The 22,904-nt window shown below is 42.1% G+C and overlaps 1 protein-coding gene and 1 long non-coding RNA gene across 4 annotated transcripts in view; one reads left to right on the top strand and one right to left on the bottom strand.

Moving 5' to 3' along the window:
- Window positions 1-4,317, top strand: part of ZNF516 (zinc finger protein 516) — a 113,308-nt gene extending 108,991 nt beyond the window's left edge. For 2 of the 3 annotated variants that reach the window (XM_079983739.1, XM_079983738.1), the window contains exon 5: window positions 1,203-4,317. In XM_079983739.1, coding sequence (XP_079839865.1) covers window positions 1,203-1,426 — 224 coding nt within the window. In that variant the 3' untranslated portion in view covers window positions 1,427-4,317. The remainder of the gene's footprint in view (window positions 1-1,202) is intronic. The other variant, XM_079983740.1, reaches the window with a different exon arrangement.
- Window positions 3,667-22,904, bottom strand: part of LOC307220179 — a 120,441-nt gene continuing 101,203 nt past the window's right edge. Inside the window, exon 2 of the long non-coding RNA XR_013840753.1 lies at window positions 3,667-4,873. This is a non-coding gene — a long non-coding RNA (uncharacterized lncRNA). The remainder of the gene's footprint in view (window positions 4,874-22,904) is intronic.

Here is a 22,904-nt window from a genome sequence, read left to right on the forward strand (position 1 = left end):
TCTTCAATCCCAGAAAATAAATCCTTGTCAACTATACTTTTTCCTGGAGGCTGAGGCGTGCTATTGTGCAGGGATTTGATCAAATTTTGGGATCTCCCTTCAGTGTAGAGACAGGGAACCTGTGGCTCTCCAGACACTGAACTACAACTCCCGTAATCCTTGACCATTGGCCATGCTGGCTGAGGCTGATGAGAATTGGGAGTCCCATCGACATCTGGGGAGCCATGGGTTCCCCAATTGCTGTGTACAGAGTGAACCCAACCTGCTTTCTTAGGGCTCCTTTAAAATCTCACCCAAGCATGTGGTGCCCGGCATGAAGAATCCAAAAACTATGTACACTGTACCAATGTATTGATTCACAGATGGGGAAGATGGCATGCCTCTGTGCCTGGAAGATGGGGTATTTTGGCACGGGTTGAAATCTTAGACCCAGGGGCCAAATGTGGCCCTCAAAACATCTCTTTCTGGCCCTCAGACCTTTCCCCTTGTTGGCCCTGCTTCACAACTTGAGTGCTTTCGCCTGGCTGGAAAAGTATCCTTGAACTCTAATAATGCCTCTTGGTTGTATGGATGAAGAATAGATAACAGTGTGTTTGTGTGTCTCTATGTGTGTAAAAAATAGCCTACAGCACAAATGTAAAATTTATCTTCACTAGTCTGCCTCTGAAATGTGGCCCCTGAACTAAAAAGATTTCTTCACCCTTGTAATGCGGTGTAAGACATTTTGGATCCTTGAATATAGTTCGCTATTCAGCTCACTTGAACTTCAATCTGGTCCTGCCACCAAAAGCAATTTAAAAACTACCCTATCATTTACTTATAAATCCCCTCAGTTACCGTAAAATTTTGCTTCCCCCTTCCTCTGGTCTTTTCCCCCTTCTTCTAGCTATTCTTAACCTTTTCTTAAATGCTCCTTCAGTCACTATTATTTGCTATTCTAGTATGTCATAGAGTTTATAGGAACTTGACATGCTGTGCTCTCACTGGAGATGATTAAAAATAACTCTTTGTGATGTATTAGGTCAACGTTAATGTGCATAATGCTAATAAAAAGGTAGCTGGGGCCAGTAAAGAATGTGAGATTGCTCAACTGCTAGCCTAGAAATGGAAGCGAGAATAAAAAAAAAAAGTGTTACGAGAAAATAAGAATAATAAAATGCTCTGCCTCTTCCCTGTTCTATCTCCCCTCTCCCTCCATTTAGGCGAGAGACCCTTCCAGTGCAGATATTGTCCATACAGTGCCTCTCAGAAAGGGAACCTAAAGACGCATGTCCAATGTGTACACCGGGTTCCTTTTGACAACAGCCAGTACCTTGATCGACGGTTCCTACAGCCTCCAAATAATTATTCTCACAACCCTATGGAAGAACAGCTGGAAAACCTCCTTGCAAAGCATCCGGTCCCAGGAGCAACTGTGTTACAATGAAATCTGTGCTCTGTGCTTTGCTGGAAAGCGATGCCTCCGAACTGTTAATCATTTTTAAAATAAATGAAGAAGCTGCAGAAGATATATACAAATTGACATACTAATCAGTCCCCACAGCTCCTTATTTCCTTTATAACAAACAGTGGCGTTGGCAAGCTTTCTGGTGGTGCAAGGCATCTATATTAATCAAGATAACTTTTTTTAGACACTGGAAAAATTAAACTTTATATGATTTGGAGGGCAGCACTGCAACAAAATCCTCTCTTATGGTTGCTTGAATCTTGAAAACACACACACACACACACACACACACACACACGGATTTGGGAATGTGGGATGGAGTAATTAATGAAACTGCCATTAGCTGTCATGCTGGGGGGGGGGGAGACACAACTTTTCCCCTTCCCCAAAAAAGGAAGAAAGCAAAATGGAGAAGTCATTCAGTGCTGCGAATGCCAGGCTTGATGAAGGACGGAAGGGACTAAAGAGAAAGACCATCATTCTGCAGTGAGGTTGTTTCATGATAGTTTGGGGACCACTTGCATTTCCAGTGGGCTTATCCTTGACTGCACACCATTAATAGTATGTGAATATGGAAATTGAAACACTTCTTAAAAATGCTTCTCTTTTCACTTCAGAAAGAAAAGAAAATGGCTAGTCAAACACTAAAAAGGAGAGGAAGAAGAAAAACAGGCTTCTGTGTTTTGTTTTTTTTACTCTCAGGGCCTTTCTAATTGTTTGTTTATCCTGCTCTTTCTTTCAGTGCTACTTTCTGTGACCTGATCACAAAGGAAATGTGCATGCTTTTAAAAAATAAAATTAAAAAGAGTGGGGGGGATGATTCAGCTGTTTAAAGCTGCTGATTTGTATGCTTTTAATAGAAAGAAAGAAAGAAAGAAAGAAAGAAAGAAAGAAAGATAAGAGTTCAGGCAGACCTAGGCCCTTAGGGTACTTTACGTGCCTGTATTTCTGTGCAGCAAGCCAGTTACCCTTTCTGGGCCCTTGTGACATTTTGAAGAGAGAGAGAAAAAAGATGAATAGCTTCTTTCGTGGTGACAGGTCAGTGTTCATCTAATGTGTCATGTCTTGTACTTGGTAATCACTGGGGTAAGGGGGAGAGAAAGGAAGCTTTATATACCTCTTCTACAGTAGTTCTTTTCAATGCAGGTTTTCAAGGTAAGGGTGCGGTTGCAGGTTGTTAACCATCCAGTGTCTGCAATTCATTTTTTAAAAAATAAATAAATTCCACAGGTATAAATATTTTTCTTTCCCTTCATTGCTATGGCACTGTGTGTGATGGTAATAATTCAGATTTTCAGATTTTGCACGTATAATTTTATGCATCATCATCATAAAAATGCTGCCTTGAAAAAAAATATTCTGTGAAAAACTTTTTGCAAAAAAAAGAAGAAGCTTTACTAAGTTTTTTTAAATTGTAACATTTTTGTAAAGGCAGAAAAAGATTTTTTTAAAAAAACTAGCATGCTAAATATATTTTTCAAAAAAAGCAATAATTTTACATGTACAGAAATGGCGCTAACCTTTTAATACTGATCGAGAGCAACCGTTTACTTTCTACAAATAATGGGATAGTGCTGTCTTTGAAGTAAATGGGCTTCTTACACAAAGAATTTTAAATGTGTACTTTTTCTGTGCTAATTTTGTTTTCGTCTCTCTTTGATTTGGGTTTCTACTTAATTGCAGATTACTTGACCGTTCTTGCTTTACAGTTGCTGACGATAATGCAATTGAAACGTTTGTATGCAATTTGCTGGTTTGGGATTTTTGTTTGATTCCTCATACACCAACTGTATGCCTGCTGTAATCCTGGTATAGCTAAGAATATCTGTGCAAATGCCTATATAAGTGATTGTAATCTGCTGTCTTTTGAAGTTATCTTGCAGAAATTTGTATAGACACATTCCACACTCCCCCCCTTCCTGTACCCTACTCCACTTTCAAGACCCCCCCCCCCAAATCAGCTCATTTTCTGTCTTGATTAACACTTGATCAATTTGGGATTCACACTCAAGTGCTACTTTCCCCTTTATCAAGCACTTATTTTCCTTGTTTAAAGCAAACAGGTAAGGATTCAGGAATGCACCAAGGTAGCTGCTTTGCCTATTTTGTGTGTTTGTAGTTATTAAAAAACCCTTCTGTCCCTCAAAAGTTATATGAGTGTCATGTACAGCTGTAATTATTTATGTTGGTTGATTGTGTTTTGTTGTTGACGGGGGGGGTTGGGGGGGTGATGGGTTGTTTTTTGTTTTTGAAAGCTGATATGAAAGGATCTTAGTTAATATTAAGACTTTAAAAGCTCCTCCTGGAGACTGTTTACTTCAAGACTGTCTGACGCAGAGAAAGTGCTGTCACTGCCATTACCAGGGTACTAATCAGCAAAGTTTACAATCATAATTTAGCTACATGAAGAACAACAGCAGGGGAAATCAGTTTAAATAATTATATGCTGTGTATAGCACAGAAATGAGATTTTCACTTAATTAAACAAGAAATGGGGAGGCTGAGGGGGAGCAGTCATTAAAGAGCAGCCGTTTTCACGTGTGAATCCCAAGCATTGTAATTTCCTCCTTTATCATCCATATTGTATCGATTTGTTAATTCAGTTAGACCCTAGTGCTTAGGATGATTTGTGTTCTTATTTATTTAGTTCTTTGGGTTTCAGATAGCTTCCCCCCCCTTTTTTTTAGGAAACTTGATAATTTTTTAGCATGACACACTTTGTAAGCCATCTTCTGACTGTTACAGAGACTTTTCTACTACCTCTATCAATCTGTTTCTTTTCCTTAACAGGTTTTCTACAGTGTTGCAGTCTAATGTACCTTAGACAATAAAGGGTTCGATTATGAGCACTGCAGATGGTGTATCAGCTATACCTTTCTCAATCTCTCCTTTTGTTTTCCTTTCTCCCCCCCCCCCCTTTTTGCCCTCCAATAAAAAAAAAAAAACATGAGCCATAGCAATTCACCTTCTGCTCTGACACACATTAAAATACTCTACAACAGGCTTCCTCAACCTTGGCCCTCCAGATGTTTTGAGACTACAATTCCCATCATCCCTGACCACTGGTCCTGCTAGCTAGGGATCATGGGAGTTGTAGGCCAAAAATATCTGGAGGGCCGAGGTTGAGGAAGCCTGCTCTACAAGGACCAAAACCAAGACAAAGGAGTAACGCCACCTTTCCAAAATGCTATGTTTGCTTTCACTTTTGTATTCCTTAGATGATTTCTACTGCAAGTGAATGGCTCTGTGTACACACCATACTGTACATTTAAAGCACCTTTCCTCCCCCAAAGAATTTTGGGCACTGTGGTTTACCTCACAGAGTGTCTGTTGTGGGGGAGGAAGGGAAAGGAGAATGTTAGCCGCTTTGAGACTCCTTAAAGGGAGTGAAAGGCGGGATATCAAATCCAAACTCTTCTTCTTCTTCTTCTCACACAGAATTTCAATCCCCAGCAACTCTTAACAGACTTCAGTGCCCCATAATTCTTTGAGGGGGAAACATGCTTGACAGCATCTCCCTTAGGGGATCCAAAAACAAACAAAAATGGTTGGGGTGGAAGACATGAGTTCTCATAATTTCAGAACAGCCACGTGCAAGTTTGAAATGGGTGACATTGATGCTTTGTGGTCTGGTTCACACAATGTGTGTCAATAGCTCCTTTGCAGCCCACTCATCCTGGAGACATTACTATGCCACATACATGAAAGAAGAGTGACCAACATCTGCCCATCCCCACCAACTGAATATAACCAGATGAGAGACAGATAATGTGTGAAGGATTAACACTCAATTACAGGAATATGACTGGAAATAGTTCCCAAATTATTTGGATTTCTTTCTGATTTTCCACTCCCCTAATACATAAATTGGGGGGGAATTAAAAAATGTTCAATGCAGGGCACTATTCTGGTTGAAGATAATGATCTCCATAATTCAGCTTGTCTTGCCAGTAGTGATTTTCTAACAATCCAGAGCACAGCAGCTTTGGGAAGTGTCCAAATCACTAAGATTTTACCTAGAATAAAGTGAAGTGAAAATTCCTGTGTCAAAGATGAACCTGAGTTGATTCTATCAATTACCGTATTTTTCGCTCTATAGGACACACCGGACCATAGGACGCACCGGACCATAGGAAGGGGAGAACAGGAAAAAAAATTTCTCCCCCTCTCTGCTCAGCGCCCCTTCAGCAAAGCGGCAGGAGAAACAGAGCCCCTTCCATTTCTCCTCCCGCTTCGCTAAAGGGGCGCTGCGCAGAAAGGGAAAACTGTGCAGCGCCTCTCCAGCGAGAGCAAGAGGGATCGGTGTGCACCAACCCCTCTCACTCTCCAGGCTTCAGGCGGCTATCCGCAAGCCTTCAGAGTGCGGCAGGAACTCCTGCTGCGCTCCGAAGGCTTGAGAATAGCTGCCTGAAGCCCCCGGAGCACAGCGGGAGTTCATGCTGCGCTCCGGGGGCTTCAGGTGGCTTCAGTGAAAGCAACGCAAAGCCTCCGGAGTGCGGGGGCAGCTCTCCCTCTGTGCTTCGGAGGCTTCACGTTGTTATCACTGAAGCCAAGGAGCCTGCACTCGCTCTATAGGACGCACACACATTTCCCCTTAATTTTTGGAGGGGAAAAAGTGCGTCCTATAGAGCGAAAAATACGGTATATCCTTCCAGAAATGTTCACTTACGAAGATCTCCGAAACACATACTAGATTCACTTGTGAACTTCTGCATCAGTAAGATCTCTAAAATGCCCAAATCAAGTTTCATAAGTCTGAGTTCTAGATCCACATATCACAGTGATTTGTATATTCTGGGTCCTGCAATTTATTACCCTGGTCAACGCATTTGGATGGCTATATGATGTTATTACCAGTAGAGAGAAAAACATCGATGAAAACAGAAAATCCTTGGTTTATTATGTTTATCCTTTCAAAATGGAGGAAAGATCTGTAGCATATCTATTACATTGAATCCTGCTTGTCCATGGGAAACACAGAGTATTTGTTCATTCGAGAGGTAATTGTAAATATCTTAAGGACTGCTTTTGAACCAGCAGCAAAATTAATGAGCAAAAATTGAGCATTAATATATTACCTTAAAACTTTCATCTATTCTACTAGTTGTGCTCAACAACAATGGGTAGGAGATCAGGGTCCTATACCCAATTGACTGGATACAGACTCATGTCTGTTTCCTCTGCTGAGGACATGCTATGCTTCTCTTCCTCACTTGTGTCTCCTTGGGTGTTCACAGTACCAACAAAATCATGCTGAAAGCCAAAAGCTGGGCACTTTATAAGAAGTCAGTCTACTTAAAATCTCCATTGACCATGGGCAATGAAAGCATTGGCAAAGGTTATGATGGCCTAATGACAAGGAAAAGCCCGGAAAGACAATTTGCCTCTCCTTTCTAAGCGGCTTGTCCTATTAACACAGGGAACAGGAAGTATGAGATGTGTGTGCTGGCTTAACTCAATTGTTCATCTGTCTCAAATTCGCTACCAGAGATGTAGCAGTATCCTTAGCAAATAGGCAAGCGACAAGACGCCTTGCAAAGTGCTCTGGAAAATGCACCAAACAGTGCAAACCTGGGTTCTCTACCAGTACTTAAAATGGTCGGTGCAGCACTTCAGAGGATCTTCCTTTTTATTATTTCCTAAGCAGATGCTTTGCTGCAGCAGGCCTTTGAGGTTGCTGGAGGGCTGGCACATCTAGCACTCTCCGGTATGTGTTTCGTAGACTTCATCATTGTACATTGGATGACAGTGAAGTGGGGGTAATGCCCCAAGCCTCTGTGAAAGCACATTTAATATTTAAATAGCCTCATGAATTTCTGATTACCATTTTGAATATTTTTCTACCAAAAAAATTAACAATGTTTATCACAGTTGGTAAAATAAAGACTAGCATTATATTTGTTCTTTTGAGAGAGAGAGAGAAAACACACACGTTCCGACGAGCAGGTCATTCAACCTTGCTTAAAAGAGGTATTTCTCTACAAGAAGTTGGTAAAGTTATAAAGAAAATAGATCATGTTTCCCTGGTTTGTTCCTGTAAGATAAACTCATGCCATGTCATCTGTTATCTCCATCATCTGGAGTGCAGCGCCATAAAAAGTCCTCAGGGGAGGAGAGTTATTCTGAGAAGTGGAAAAGTATTTATTAGCCTTATGAATACTCTCTTTTCCCTATCTGTCTCTAAAAGCCTTCCAATCTTTCAAAGTTGAGGTTTGCATTCGCTTGTAATTAAGCTGTAACTTGGATTTAGAGCTGCCTTGCATCATGATATACGCAGGTAAGGAAGGATGCCTTCAGATGGAAGTTTAATGTGGAATCTGTGCTGCTTGTGTCAACAGCTTTTATTGCAGCATCTGCGTGGTGTCATCATCCTCAAAATGTCTGCCCATACTTTTTATTTCTTTATACATTTACAGTGGTACCTCGGGTTACAGACGCTTCAGGTTACAGACGCTTTGGGTTACAAACTCCGCTAACCAGGAAGTGGTTGCTCCAGGTTAAGAACTTTGCCCCAGGATAAGAATGGAAATCATGCGCCAGTGGCGCAGCTGCAGCAGGAGGCCCCATTAGCGAAAGCACGCCTCAGGTTAAGAACCATTTCAGGTTAAGAACGGACCTCTGGAACAAATTAAGTTCTTAACCCGAAGTACCACTGTAATCCAGATTCCTCCTTACCCTTGGAAATTTGATAAGTTAAACGCACACACATACACGTTGTACATCTGTAGTAATTACTGGTGCATTTTTTGTGCTATTATTTATTCATTTTATTTTTTGAGGGTGGTTCGTCACATGTGGTGAAATTTTGATGGATGATCTCTGTCACTACATCCCTAGACCCAGTGCTTCTCCCCTCTCCAAAAAAGGCGCTAGTACTCACCATGAAGTTGTTACAGCAAGTGTCACACTTTTAACAAATAAAAGAAGAGGTGTTGGTACTGCATAGCCTTGAGTACCCCCAGAAAAAAGCACTGCCTATGTCAGTTTACTGTTCATCCGAGCACAACCTTGCTATTTCATTTCTGGCAGTCCGCAATCCCAAAGGAAGGAAAAGCTACATGCCATTTTGGAGGAGAAATCACCTCAAGGTCTCCACATGGTAAATATAGAAGATTACCTGGGAGACTGTACCTGTGGTGCGGATAACAGGCTTTTTATAATCTTGAGCTATTGGGACTTCTTCTTTTTAAGTAATAAGAGGAAGATATGGACAAGACCTTTTTATCATTCACAAGACCTAGGTATGATTTAAAAAACAGCAACACACACATACACATTGGACATTTCCCTGACCACAAATAGCACAACTGTCAATTTTGCTCATTGTGAAACATGGCTCAGTAAGGCTGCTAATTTTTCTCTTGTGCACTGTCTGGGACTCTCTCACTGAAGGTTACTACACAAAGGTACAGAAATACATGTTTGCATGCCCAGAATGAGAAAAGTTAGTGGAGGGCAGTGGAAATACAGAATAATAACAGCCCCAATACATTTGGTCAAGCTCCACCTGCTGGTGAGGGCAGATAGCAGCATAGCAATACAGTGGTACCTCGGGTTACAGACGCTTCAGGTTACAGACTCCACTAACCCAGAAATAGTACCTCAGGTTAAGAACTTTGCTTCAGGATGAGAACAGAAATTGTGCAGCGGCAGCGCGGCGGCAGTGGGAGGCCCCCATTAGCTAAAGTGGTGCTTTAGGTTAAGAACAGTTTCAGGTTAAGAACGGACCTCCGGAACGAATTACCGTAAGTTCTTAACCCCAGGTACCACTGTATTTATCATGACTGAAAAAAATTGGAACAGGTACACACTAACTTGCCAACTACTTTACACACAGAAAAATAGGACCTGACTGACCAGATTGTGATATAAGGTCTGAAGTCTGTAAGCACCCTAAATTGGTAAGGTGAACACTGTCCTGCCTGGATTCTTGCTGTTTCCTATCTATATAAGGGATCCTCCCCTCTCTGCTCCACCAAATGCTCTCTGCCATTCCAATTTGAGCAGCGGTAGGGCAGCACCACAGAGCCCACCTGACACCTGTATGCCATTTACCTGGATGGAGCAGGGCAGCAGAAAGATTGGAGCTGCATGGGTGCCTGTGGGGTTGCAGGATTGGTTCCATTTGGTTCCATTTGGGTCCATTTGCGACCCTGTGCAGCCACAACCTCTCCTTATCCTTGCACCATGGGACAGCAGAGCTGGTGTGGGGAGGATGGCTCTGGGGCAGCATTCTGATTTCTAGAACATTCTATGGCAGGCTATGGCAGGCTTCCTCAACCTTAGATGTTTTTGGCCTACAACTCCCATGATCCCTAGCTAGCAGGACCAGTGGTCAGGGATGATGGGAATTGTATTCTCAAAACATCTGGAGGGCCAAGGCTGAGGAAGCCTGTTCTATGGCGTTCTTGGATGTTGAACACCCATAGTACAGCAGCAGCCGGTGAAGTGCTTTGTTGGGTCACAACAACTAGTGCCCATTTTGGGATAAGAGGTGGAGAGAGAGGGATCCCTGCCTGTTTGCAGGGAGAGACAGTGACAGATGTGGGACTACCACAGTGGTATTCGTATGGTCAGGGCCGGCCTGCCCATGAGGCAGACTGAGGCAGCTGCCTCAGGTGGTGGAATTTAAGGGGTTCCTCTGTGGATGAGGAGAAGCAGCTGGCACCTTCTGGGTTCTGGTGAGATCTCCCAGAGGGCTGCAAGATCATGTGAGCTTCCCAAGACCCTGGTAAGCAAGTCAGAGCACCTTGCTGACTGGGTTTTGGGAAGCTTGTGCAAGACCTCTGGAGCTCCCCCATGACCTTGCCGGGCTCTCGCAAAATCTCTTCAGAATCTGGAAACTGCAGCCACGCAAACCTGGGAAGTGACGCTTCAACATGGGTGGCAAGTGGGACCTTTTTGTATTGCTTCAGGTTGCAACATGGGATGGGCCACCCCTAAGCATGGAACTGCTGTAACCGTATGGTAGATGTTTCCCTCTAATTCAGGGCTGCAGCCATTTTTCCATACTAGGTGGGGCTGACTCATTTCCAGGTGAAGCTCACATATGTCTTCTTGAAATTTTGCCATGGTATTTCCCTTTCAGTCAGTGGACTTTTCAGTATTGCAACAGATACCTTACTTTATAATAGTCATTAACCTGAAGCCTATGGGATGATTCAATGACCTAGTAAGATATAAGGGGTGGACTTAATTGCTGCTCTCAAAAGAAATCTGCTTCTTGCAATTATTTGTCTGTAGTTTTTCTCCCTCTGTGTGCTATGTTCATATACAAGGATTTGACAAAGTGCCACGGTATAATCTAATAATAATATCCATTTTGTCCCATAAAATTATTATAGGCAGGCTTAAAATGTTAAATATGTCACTATTAGGCTGGAGTAGCGAAGCATTCAGTTTATAATATTAAATGCCCCCAAATTACACAACGTTATCAATCACGCACTCTGGTAACAGTCAAGTTTCTTCCCTCTCTTTAATTTTGCATTTTTTGTCGAGCAAATTATGATTAAAGCTCCCATTCTTGTGCTAAAAGACTCCTACTGGTGAGTGGCAGCAAAGTTCTAAGCAAAGCAGTTAGAAAACAAATTACACTACAGTCTAATATTTAATAACATTGCAGAGTACAAAGATTTAAGACCCAGAACTACAATCAGCTTTGGATCAGAAGAGGAATGCTAGTAATAACAGAGGATATATATATTTTTAAAAATGACTGCAGATCATCACTGAAAGACTTAAAATAATTTGAATCACTGAAAAATGGCAATTTTAAATGTATTTTTGAAGGACTTGTCTGCTCTCTTTGGTCTGTTTGCACTTTTAACTCAAAAGACACTTGACAACGAAGTGATCTGAAGCCTGCTTTCACTTTTTTGTTATTATATGTATTTATTTTAAGAGTATTTAAGTGGATGGACAACTCTTCCATCTAAAGGGCTCTCCCAAAGCATCCTTCCGATCAATTTAAAAAACAATTGTGTGGAAAAGGGAGGTGGGTGGGTGGGGGAGCAAACTCGGGGACCTGTTCTTAAAGTTAAATTTCTTATAACAATAAGATGGAGGGGAAACTGCAGGTAGCCTGATGGATTGGTCACTATTAAGTGGCAGAGAAGGGAGGAACACCTCTGCATCACCACAAGCTGATAAACACCAGACCATGGTAAGACTAACTGGCTTCTATCTTAATGCCCTTACTGGAAAATGAAAGGGAAGTTGGTCCACCAGGTACCATGGTCCAGAGCACATTACAGTAGTTTAAACATGAATGAGTCACAGTGGCCAAGCTATCCTGGTCCAGGAAAAGGTACTGTTGGTGCACCAGCTAAAGCTGTTGACAGGCATTTTTTGCTGTTGTGGCTACGAGGTCCTTCATGGTCAAAGATGGTTCCAAGAGTCCTTTGAAACTATGTACCTGGTCCTTCGGAGGGAGTGGAGCCCCATCTAGAACAGACCAATTCTAGGACCTGGGAACCAGTCACCCACAGTATACTACTGGACTTGATCTTGATCACACCTGCAATCTGTTGTTTGGTGCAGAAATGTACCTAAGCATGTTAGCCTGCATCCTGGGGGGGGGGGGGGGGACGTTGACAGGGAGCTGAAGGTGATGCTCCTTAATAATGTAAAAGAAAAGGCTACAATTCAGTTAACCAGGCTCTATCCTTGCACATAATGTACATATCAATTGCCTAGCGATGCATTATATAGCATCATCTAATTCAGTGTGTCAAACTTTTCAATCCAATTTATACATTCAGCTGCATTGAGTCTCTGCATCATTTACACTGAGTAATGTTTGAGCTGCTCAGAAGAAACTGAGTAGATTTACGGTACGCATTACACTCTGGGACCACCAGTGAGCAAAATGAATGAAGTAAACCTCACATTGAAGTACTAGATTATTGTGTGCTATATTTTGTTCTGTGATTTTTCTTTATTTCCCCCATCCGCACTCGCCCCCCCCCCGCCTTGCCAATAGAGGTATCCAGTCTTGAATGTGTCAGTATGTCGTGAATTTGCAGTTGCATTCGGAAAGATGCCTTTGAACTGGTGCTTTGCATTTCTTTGAGAGCTTGCATGGCGAAGAAACAGAACGTGGACTCAAATGCTATGAATGTGTCTCATTATTTCCCTTCCATTTAAAAAAGAAGTTCAACATAGGCAGATAGAGTAGGTCCCATCACTTATTATATAGAGAGCATATACTTTGTGAGCTTCTTCTGTCCTTATATGCCAGCCGCGAGACCATAATGATTTTAGATGGTTAAGACAGCTGTGATGTAACTCTCCTGAACAAAGGAACTATGCAAAGTTTGATGTCTATTTTTCACTTGCTCTATCCTGTTAAAAAAGAGAGAGAGTGAGTAAGAGGGAGAGACAGAGAGAATGAATGTATTTTGGGGTGGGGGTTATATATATATATATATATATATATATATATATATATATATATATATATAGTTCATGATGTCCCACACTGACAATACGTGACATGGACATCATGTGACAATTTGCATCCCTTTCACAGGACCCCAGAATCTATTGCCTGAGGAAGTCTGCCATACTCTGCTCAATGGTCAGGCCAGCTAGCTTTAAAAAAGAACCTGGAATATTTGAGAAGAGGCGTATCTGCATTCTGCCTAAGGTTTCTCTGTGTGATTCGTGTGTGTATTCAGCATGTGTTCGGGCAGCCCCATTCTTGTCAGGGTGATGTGCTGCTTCATGCTTTCATGGGGATGTTTGTTGCATTTTTAAACTCATCGTCTATCATGAGCAGTGTCTGGGTGCAAGCACGTCTGTGTGCATGTTGCCCCACATCTCTGAGCTTGCTGGAAAAGAGAGTCCATTTTTAATGATACAGAGGGACATCGCTGTGAAATGCAGAACAATTATTTGTGTCACTGGCAGAAACGCTTTGTAAAAAGATGAATTTCTGAGGTGACACAGGGCCAACCCATGGAAGGGCATACTTCACATGAGTGGTGAGAGGGACATTGAAGGTTTAAATGCCTGGTCTTGAATATATTTAAAATGAAAAGGCAAAAAAAGCGGTACAGTATCTTTTAAGAGCACATTGTTATATCTGATAGCCACTAGAGCTAAGGGTATATGGGACTTTAGGGGAGGGATAATACTTCTTGTAGGGGACACATCATGCTCCTTTTGGGTAGTTTGTCCACTTTTGGTCTCCATCCTGCACTCAGCTCTCACCTGTCGCTCCTAGAAGCTTTCAGCATGTGATAGTGGTAACACCCCAGGAATGGCTTCAACTGGCCAGCTCAACCAGGTGAGGGTAGCCAATAGGGCTAGGCAATGTCAGCTTTTCAACATTGTGATGCATCACCAGCCAAACATCGTGATAGAGTGGTACATTGCAATTTTGAAAAGTGGAGGGAGCAACAAGCTGCACCCGCAAGGTGCTGGGGTGAAACCACCTCAGCTCCCTTGGCGGGAGCGACGGCTGTTTCACCCCGTTCCTCTGTGTGCTGGGCACTGGCCGTGTGGGGACTCCAGAGCGACGGCAGTTTCACCCACAATATACCACTGGGTGAAGGTGCCATCAAACTCTGACCCTCAAACCGGTCCTGGGTGATGTATTGGTACATCACCCAGGCTAGTAGCTGATGACTCTCAAACCCAAGGTAAGTTAGGGACTCCCCCTGCATGTTAAGCCTGGCTTTATATATTTTTGGAGTGCTTTTGTCTGGTTTCAATGGGTGCTTAACTCTGATTGTTGCTTGCATGAATGGAAGCTACAAAAAGATGTGAGTATGTATAGAAACTAGCCTAATACAAAGGTAAAATTTATTAATTTCTCTGTACACTTTTTCCTTGCCCATGGCATGCAGCCCCCAGGAGATTTCATCCTCAAAGGAATGTGGCCCAATGGTTGGTTAAGGTCTCCCATCCCTTAACTAGACTTGTGTTGTCAACACATAGCAGTCACTCACTTTGCTCTCCTCTCCTTCCTTAGAGGAGGGGTTTGTGTCTTGGTTCTGTCTACCTAGTGTATTGGCTCATTTAATTGTTTATAAGAGTAATAATTGCTTGGAGAGTAGAATCAGTGTGTTGACCAGAAATACATATTCTCCTGGGGAATAATAATATATGTGGTCTGTAATTGTGCATGTGTGTGTTTGTGTCTGCAAGAGAGATCTGCCGCTACCTTCCCTACATGCTGCCCTAGAAAGCTGGCAATGTGGTTCCTTTTTAACTGAATCAAGAGTTCTGCATTTTTCATTTTGAGATATGCAGAGGAGAAATGAAAAGGTGCACATTTATTCAAACTGGTGTCTTAATAAGTTCTACAGTTATTTGCTGCAGTTGCAGCTAAAACTCTCCTGCTTAGCAACTAGAGGCACAGGCTCTTTAAAAAGTGTTAAGGGATCTACGTTTACTACATCAGTTAATACTTTGCAATAACGTGTACATTGTAATGTGGGGAACACATTAATTTTTTTAAAAAATCCATTTTGCACATGTCTGTCTTCTGGGGGCATTCAGTATACAGACTGTTTTTTAAATACAATTTGGGGCCCAGACTCTGACATGCACTATTTTATAACCTGAAGTAAGTGTCTTGATATCAAATATTCAGTTGCATATCTGGGAACTCATTCAGAGTGCTTAGCCAAAAGAAATAGTGGACGGCTGCAGAATTGCCTGGCTCATTTTAGCCTTGTGTGTTGTAGTTTTGTTATTAGCAGTTTTTATAAGAAAAATAGAGGGGGCGCACTCAAGAGAGTAGTTCAGCAAAAAGGAAAAATATCGAAGTTCGTTAACAGCTAGGCAGGTTATTTTAAAACTTAAGTGAGGACACAATCCATTAAGGAAGTTCTGCACCTTAGACTCTGTTACATTCAGAAAGAGCCGCGTAAGAGTATAACTCCTATTCATTTCAATTGACTTTTCCTCAAGAGAACTTGCTAGTGGATTGTTCCCAGGCAGATCTGGAATACTTGTCCAATGAAAGAAAAATGGTTTCCTTGACTGTTAATATGCCTCTCAAACATTAAGCTAGGCATGGCTTACCATGTCCTCTACAACACCAATTATCATTAAAACCTCCCTCCCCATCTCTTCTGTTTTTACAAAAAAAAAATTATGCCCTGCTACTTTTATCAAACCCATATGGAACACTCAACTAGGCAAACTTTCGTTTGAAAGCTAGGGCTGCAGACACACACACACACACACACACACACACGGCTTCCAGCATAAATGGGGGCAAAGGGAAATGGTACGTATCAACTTAGTTTGGCTGTCAGTACCAAAACAGGGGCTGTCTATAGGCACAGCAAAGAAGGATGGAGGGGGGGGGGAATCACTCCAAACTTCTGTTGGTGCAAGGAATAAATAACTACTTCACTCCATCCATAAAAGTGTTGCCTCCTCCCATATGTCAAACACCTTCCAAACAGTTTGACTTGCAGCTTTTAAAACATCTGTTTCTTCTCTCCTCTTTCCACACCAAATCACAGAGCTTTTCAACTAACGTGATAGAGGGGGAAATGGCTTTGTAGCAATCAAGGGTGCTGGCATGGTGCCCCCCCCACAATAAAACAGAAAAGACATTCACCCACTGTGGGCCAGCTATTCTTCAACATGCCTTTACCCACCATTTCAGCCCCACAATCAGGAGTTTTCTGCCCCACACCCCCTTTCTTCCAAAGAGCAGTTGTAAAAGTCGAAGTTATTTTTTCTGCATATTTAGAGACATTTTTGTGATAGTTGCTTGTAGCACAGCTGGCTATGAAACTGAACTATGAATCAGGAAGTCCCCCATTTTGTATCTTATCATGAATTACCTCAGTTGGGGATGCGGAACTACAACTTCCATCCGCCTTGACCCACTGGTTATGCTGGCTCAAGCTGATGGGAACTATGTGTTGTGCTTCCACCATCTTGGCATTCAAGATAACCCTACAATTAATTGGTAGTTGTTACGACTATGAGCTCATATATGTTTATATGCGCCTGCTTTGATACACTAATTGGCTTGCTTTGATGGCACCCTTATCCGTGGAACGAGGATGTTGGGCTCAGAGCCTGGAAGATAAACGATCAGTAATGTTTTGGTACTGGCCACCTGCATCCCTGGCCAGGTGGCTGACATAGTTTGCCTTGTTGTATAAAGAATGCTTGGATCTTTGCTTGGGTGTGGATAAACCATCTCCTTGCTGCAGTACCTGCTTGCTGCAGGGTCCGTCCTGTGTCTCTGGAAGAGAAGGCAAGGGGAAGTGACAGACTGCTTTGCTATAAACCTATATCTATGTTCAGTAGAACTGATCACTCTGGAGTTTTGGACTTCTTGAAATTCCTGCATCTTACAAGCTTTCCTCCAGCTTTGGGGCTGTGTTCTGGGTGTGCAAAAAACTGGAGTCCAGTAACATCTGTAGGTTCTGCATCATTTCTCCAGGAGGTTTTATGTATTATCTCTCTGACCCTCAACCCTATATTTCCAGGGTTGCTTCTGTTGCGTCTTACAGGGCTGTTCTTAGGATTAGGACTAGCTAGGGCATGTGAAGCACCTCGAATGCCTGAAAACACACTATGCATGTTGTTATCCTGGAACAATGCCACACTCACAATAGAAGACAGCAATGCACACTTCACAGTCCACTCTGGTCCTTGTGTATTCACCAGGAGTCCAGCATAGTATGAAGCACCATCGTCACATATACCGTGCTGTCAGGGCTTAGGTTTACAGAATGGGGTATTGCAGAAAGCCAATGGTGACCATTAGCCAACCAAAGTTGTGAAGGAGCTTTGGTAAATTTGGCTCCATAAAAATCACATTTCCCTCCAAAATGTGACAGAAAGATGGTTTCGTCCATCTTTCACCCCGAAGCCCTTCAATTCAGGCCAAAGTTTAAAGGCTTTGAAAATTCAGCCAAGAATTAGTGTGGATAGTATGTGGCCGTTTAAAGACCTTGGTTCAAATCCATGGATTCATAGGGTGCTCTAGGGAAAATCAGTCTCTTGCAGCTTCATCCAACAACATTCTTGCTTATTTGCATCTGGAGAAAAAACCCTTTTCCTTTCACAAAAAAAAACCCCTTCACACATATCTCTAAAATCCACCAAAATGGTTGTCCCAGTTTGGCAGCATGAGAATGGAGCCACAAAATGGCAGGGAGATATTTCAGTCCAGCCTCATATTACCATTTACCTTTAACTAAAGGAGCTGAATGCAGAGAGAACAATCATACCAGCCAGGGAAGCCAGAGTGAGTCAGGTGACACTAGCTGACAGCTATAAAAGCTTCCAGGTCAGCTTGCTCACTGTTACCTGCAACCAGGAATCTTTGATGTATGCAGATTGCCTTCACCTTCAGCTACATCAGAGTCAGATCTGACACCTGTGTACTGTCTAAGGATGACCCAGGTGTGCATGCCCTCAGCAGTCTCAAGAACTCTGCAGATCAATTCATCAAGAGTAAAATATAAATAATATAAATGCATAATATAAATAGCATTGTGAAAACGTTTGCATGGCCATGTATAGAATGAGGAAAGAGAAAATCGACACCGCTCTCCTTCTTTGGCCATGTGATTCATGTGTACAAATGCAGGAGGCTGAACCATAATGTAAAGATGAAATTTCACATCTCTTTTAATAAGCAGGAAAGTTTTCGGGTAGGGTTGGCCCGAGTATATTGATCTGAGGAGAATCTCTCCCTGCCCCTCTCTCTCTCTGTGTGTATGTGTGTGTGTGTGTGTGTGAGAGAGAGAGAGAGAGAGAGAGAGGAACAGAACATCTCTGTGTAAGAGACTTTTAATTTTCAGATAATTTGTGTTTTTGAAACAGTATTTCTTTTTTATTATTACATGGAAACTCTGGAGCCAGGTATTTATACACTAGTGTAGCAACTAGATAGTAGCTTCTTATTCTGTCTGTCACAGAGGCAGCTGGCCAGAAGATGGAGCTGCAAGTACACAGTGCCGGTTTCCCATGTCTCTTGGACACCACTGAGACTGAATAAAGGTACTCTTGACTAGGGAATGGGTGAATAAGTCAGTTTCTGGTTCCCAATTTTTTTCCAACGCTAAATTTGGTTCTTAATATTTCCACAGCAGTTTGTGATTTATTTATTTTTAAAGTCCTCATGAAACTCCTTTGCATTGTACTGCATCCCCCCATTACACATTTTTGTATGCATTTCGCCCCGAATATTCACATTTTTGCAAAGCTAAGCTTTTCATTTGTTATTTTCACTTGTGTATACGTTTATATGCATGCTTCACCCTAGCATTTTTGTACATGTTACTTGGCGGGAGAACTGTAGGGCAAAAATCAGAGAAGCACCAGTTTTGAACAATGTCTGGGTTTCGGTTTGTGTGTTGTTTCAAAAGATGCATATTTGATAAAACAACCTTTAAATGCTAACTGACTCGAATTCCTACTCCTGACAAAACAAGTCTTTCTGCTCTGCCCATTTCTAACCCCTGCAGCCTCTCTGGTGACCTAGGGAACCAGTGCTGTTTTGCCCTCAAGCATCAGAGCCTGAGTTTGGTCTGAATTCTGGGCCACTGGTCTCTTCAGCAACAATCAAGCTTCTGTCGCACTACCTTTCTACATGCTTGCATGCTGCCTGCCCAGTTTGGTCCACATGACATTCCTTGCCCAGACCACTTCTGCTCCACCCAACCTCCTCGACCCTCTTTTAACTTCCAGACTTCACTTTTGACTACTGTTGCATTTTCCCTTCCCATATCCTCATTCTGCTGCTGCACCTGATCATGTCCCCTCCCAGGCAACCTGGCTACTTTTATTGAGAGATTCAAAAGAGGCCTTTACCCAAATGGCACCAGTACATGAATATACCAAAACAATGGCAGATTAATTCCAAAATAGGGTCTGGGTCCTATTTCCGTTCCATTTTAGCAATGGTCTTCTTGCCCAGCTACCTGCATTAGGATACCTGCTGGAAAATGCTGTTTTAAGTAATGCAAATGGTGGAAGCTACTGCTGAAGGATGGAATTATTTTTAGTCTGCCTGCCTCCCCTCTTTAACAAAACTAAATGTCAGTTAAATGTAGCCATGGTATAATTTTCCATCTGTAGGCACAGAAGCTGCTGTGGCATAGGCTTCCCTGTATTTAAAAAGAAGAGAGCTATAAACTTCAGGAATGATGGTATCAGATTTATTATTGCAGGCTGAAACACAATGCACCCTTTCCCGAAGTGCTGAGAATCAGACAAATGAATAAAAATGGAAGCATTACGTCTCTCATGGAATGTCTTGGCTGTGTCAGTTCCAGGGAACATCATTAGTAATAAAAATGCAATAGAGCTATGGCTTTCCTCCTTCTTCTTGTTTTTTTATCAATTACATTAGCAGTTTGAAAGTGGGACTATAATATTTTAGTCATTTAGTTTAAAATCTTCCATTTAGTTAGGTACCTACAAATTACAACTGCACGTATAAATCAAAATACAGGCTCGCAGAATTGATTGTCGTGTCTTTAGCACTATTAGCGGTAAAAAGGAGCAACAGATGTGCTGCGTTCACGGGGGGAGAATGATGGTGGCAGCAGGAGAGTGGGTGACCTTCTGACCTCCCACAGGATACTGAACAGGGAGACTTTTAGAGGCCACTGAGCCACAGTCTCTCCCACTTGGAGAAGCTTCTCAGAAGGATCGAGAAAAGATGGCCAGAGGCAACACTCCAAAACTTCCCTGATTTATTTAAGCAAAACAGAACGGTCCAAAGGTAAGTGTTCTTCCCTTCAGTCTCAGGAACCTCATCCCACAGCACAGCATAATCATAGTGGATCGATGGTGCTTTTTGGCGAGCAGATGGGAATCACTGAGCTAAAACATCCCAAAAACTTTTTGTCACCGTTCTTCAACCTTAAAGTGACCGCTTCTAAAAGTTCATTGAATAAAAGTTGTTTTTTTAAGAAAAGAAAGAAAGAAAGAAAGAGAAAGAAAGGGAAAGAAAGAGAAAGAGAGAGAGTGAAAGAGTGAAAGAGAGAGAGAGAGAGAAAGAAAGAAAGAGAGAGAGAGAGAGAGATGCTTTTTCATACACCCATTTATTTGGACACTTTTTGGGGTATATCAGACATTTTTCAAGGATTATTTTGCTTTTCCGGAGATAGAACACATTCAGACTGAGATTCAGGGGAAATATACAGTGTGGAAAATATCGCCTCGCCACCCTATGCTTTTTAACTGAGTTATACCAGCCAGTCAGTTCCATTGAGAGTCAATGTAGTTGTCTCTGCTTAAAGTGTGAGAGGGTATTAATTGGCTTAATTTCTGAAACACACACACACACACACACACACACACACACACACATATACAGTATTGATTCAGCAAAGCAAATTATTCCTTCTTCCATGTTATAGGAGAATATAATGCATGATTCCTGATCTCTTCCTAGTGTTGCTGGTACAATAATTCAGTGATGTTCCAACAACTTCCAGTAAATTTTCGCCCTGTGGATTCCCTGCTGAGGCCTTTAAATCAAGCTTGGTACAGATGTGAATATTTCTTTGCTGGGTGGGGGGAGACATGTTGGAGGGATAACTGCACTCCAGTTAGAGCCATGTAAGCCGCTGCCTGCTAATTGTGTTGGCCACTGCTATTTCGACTCCATTAGGAGTCCATTTTGAAAGGGCAGCCTGTCTCCAATGGGTTAACTGGTGCCACATTAACAGAGCAGCTCTAACACTATGAACAAATATAGTTTAATGCACCCTACTTTGAATTCAGAGTCCATATGTATTCCAGACAAAAGGCCAAACAAATTTACAAGACTTCGTGCATTTCTATAGAGCTACATTTTTTTCCCTGAAGGATATGTAAATATTGCACTAATCAGAGGTTCTAGAATTCCAAATGCCACAAAAGGTTATGACCTGAAGCCCTGTTAATAGATGGCTGAGGGCGTAGACTAAGTAGCTCTGAGTGACAGCAACCACAGGGTGTTTTGCATGAAAATCAGCCTCTAATAAATGACCTCTGCTTTTTTCTTTTCAAATCTATGACAGTAATGAATATGAAAGGGAGAGCTTCTTGCACATCAAGTATTATTTACACCTAAACAGAGGAGAAATGGAGTATGGTGTACAGTAGAGATTCAAGTCAGAACAGAGCTTCTTCCCCCCAACCCCCTTTTTTCAACTGTATTTCGGCAGCAGAAGTCTACAAGAACTGGAGGTTGTTGCAGGTTTTTTTAAAAAGAAAAAAGGAAGCTCACACATAAAAGCCACGCTTTTTGAAAGCAGCATTTGTTTTCCTAATGAACATTTTTTTCTGTCCTGTTCAGAAAATGTTTTTTTGATCTCTATAGGTTGTGTGTAAAACTTCCTTGAATCCCAACATGGGAGAAAGGGGGGATTAATAATAATAATAATAATAATAATAATAATAATAATAATATTCTCATCAGTTGATAAATGGTGTGGTGGCAGCAGTCTACAATGAATAATGGTTAAGGATCTGTCAGAGCTTGGATAGCACAAACTTGGGAGCAGCCAGGGCAATGGGAGAAAGTGCTTCTTCCTGTCCGGTGGCAAGAGTGAGTTCAGATGTCACGTATGTTCCTTGTTCAGGAACCATTGATCAATAAGTCATTGAGGGTCGGTTCACACATGCTGGCTGGCTGCTTGTTTAGTCAAAGACAGAAGCCTAACAGGACAGTAACTAGGCAGCTATTTCCCTATGTCACAAACTAATGCTAATGATTAAACGGTATAGAAATGCCTTAAATAAATAACAAATAAATGACTGTCAAAACAGCTGGAAAAGATACCACTGATACTGGACTGGCAAGGATTCTGCGCTGCTGCTGGCGGGGCACTTGCAGGACTGCTGCCTGAGGGGCTTCTGTTGCCTGAGGCAGCCGCCTCAGTCTGCTTAGTGCCAGAGCCGGCTCAGCTGGCAGGCTTCCATTCCACATTGAAAGTGCTGTTTTCTGTCTTTTTATTTACACATTTATACAAACACATGGGTTACCCATGTATTCACAGAAGCAGTTTTCAGAACACTCAGTATTCCTACTGCTAGTATAGAAATAGTTTTAAGCTGTTATTCCAGGCAATAGAAGTTTGGGGTGCCTGTGTGTATTAACTTGTAACAACTAACCATTTCGCTGGTTCTGCACCCTTACGATTCAAGACACAAAGTCATTTTATCACTGTCCCCCATTTTGTGTAACTCAATATTTTATCTGCATTTATCACGACGTATATTGGTTCTTGCTAATTATCCCAAGTAAGCAAGAGTGTTATTGGCACTAATAATTGGAAACTCCTGTGGGTGTGGAACTCTCTCCAGAGCAGTTACAAGCTAATACATGGGCTACTCAAAGCCACATTGCCTGAACCGATCACTTAAACTGTGGTTTCTATCATAGCAATAGATGGAGGGTGCAGAGTTTTCTGCATATGGCATGGGGCAGGCTCTAAAGAATTGGCAAGGCTGCAGTGGAAGCCAGGAT

This window comes from Podarcis cretensis, assembly GCF_951804945.1.
Source record: "Podarcis cretensis genome assembly, chromosome: 7".
Classification (NCBI taxonomy): domain Eukaryota; kingdom Metazoa; phylum Chordata; class Lepidosauria; order Squamata; family Lacertidae; genus Podarcis; species Podarcis cretensis.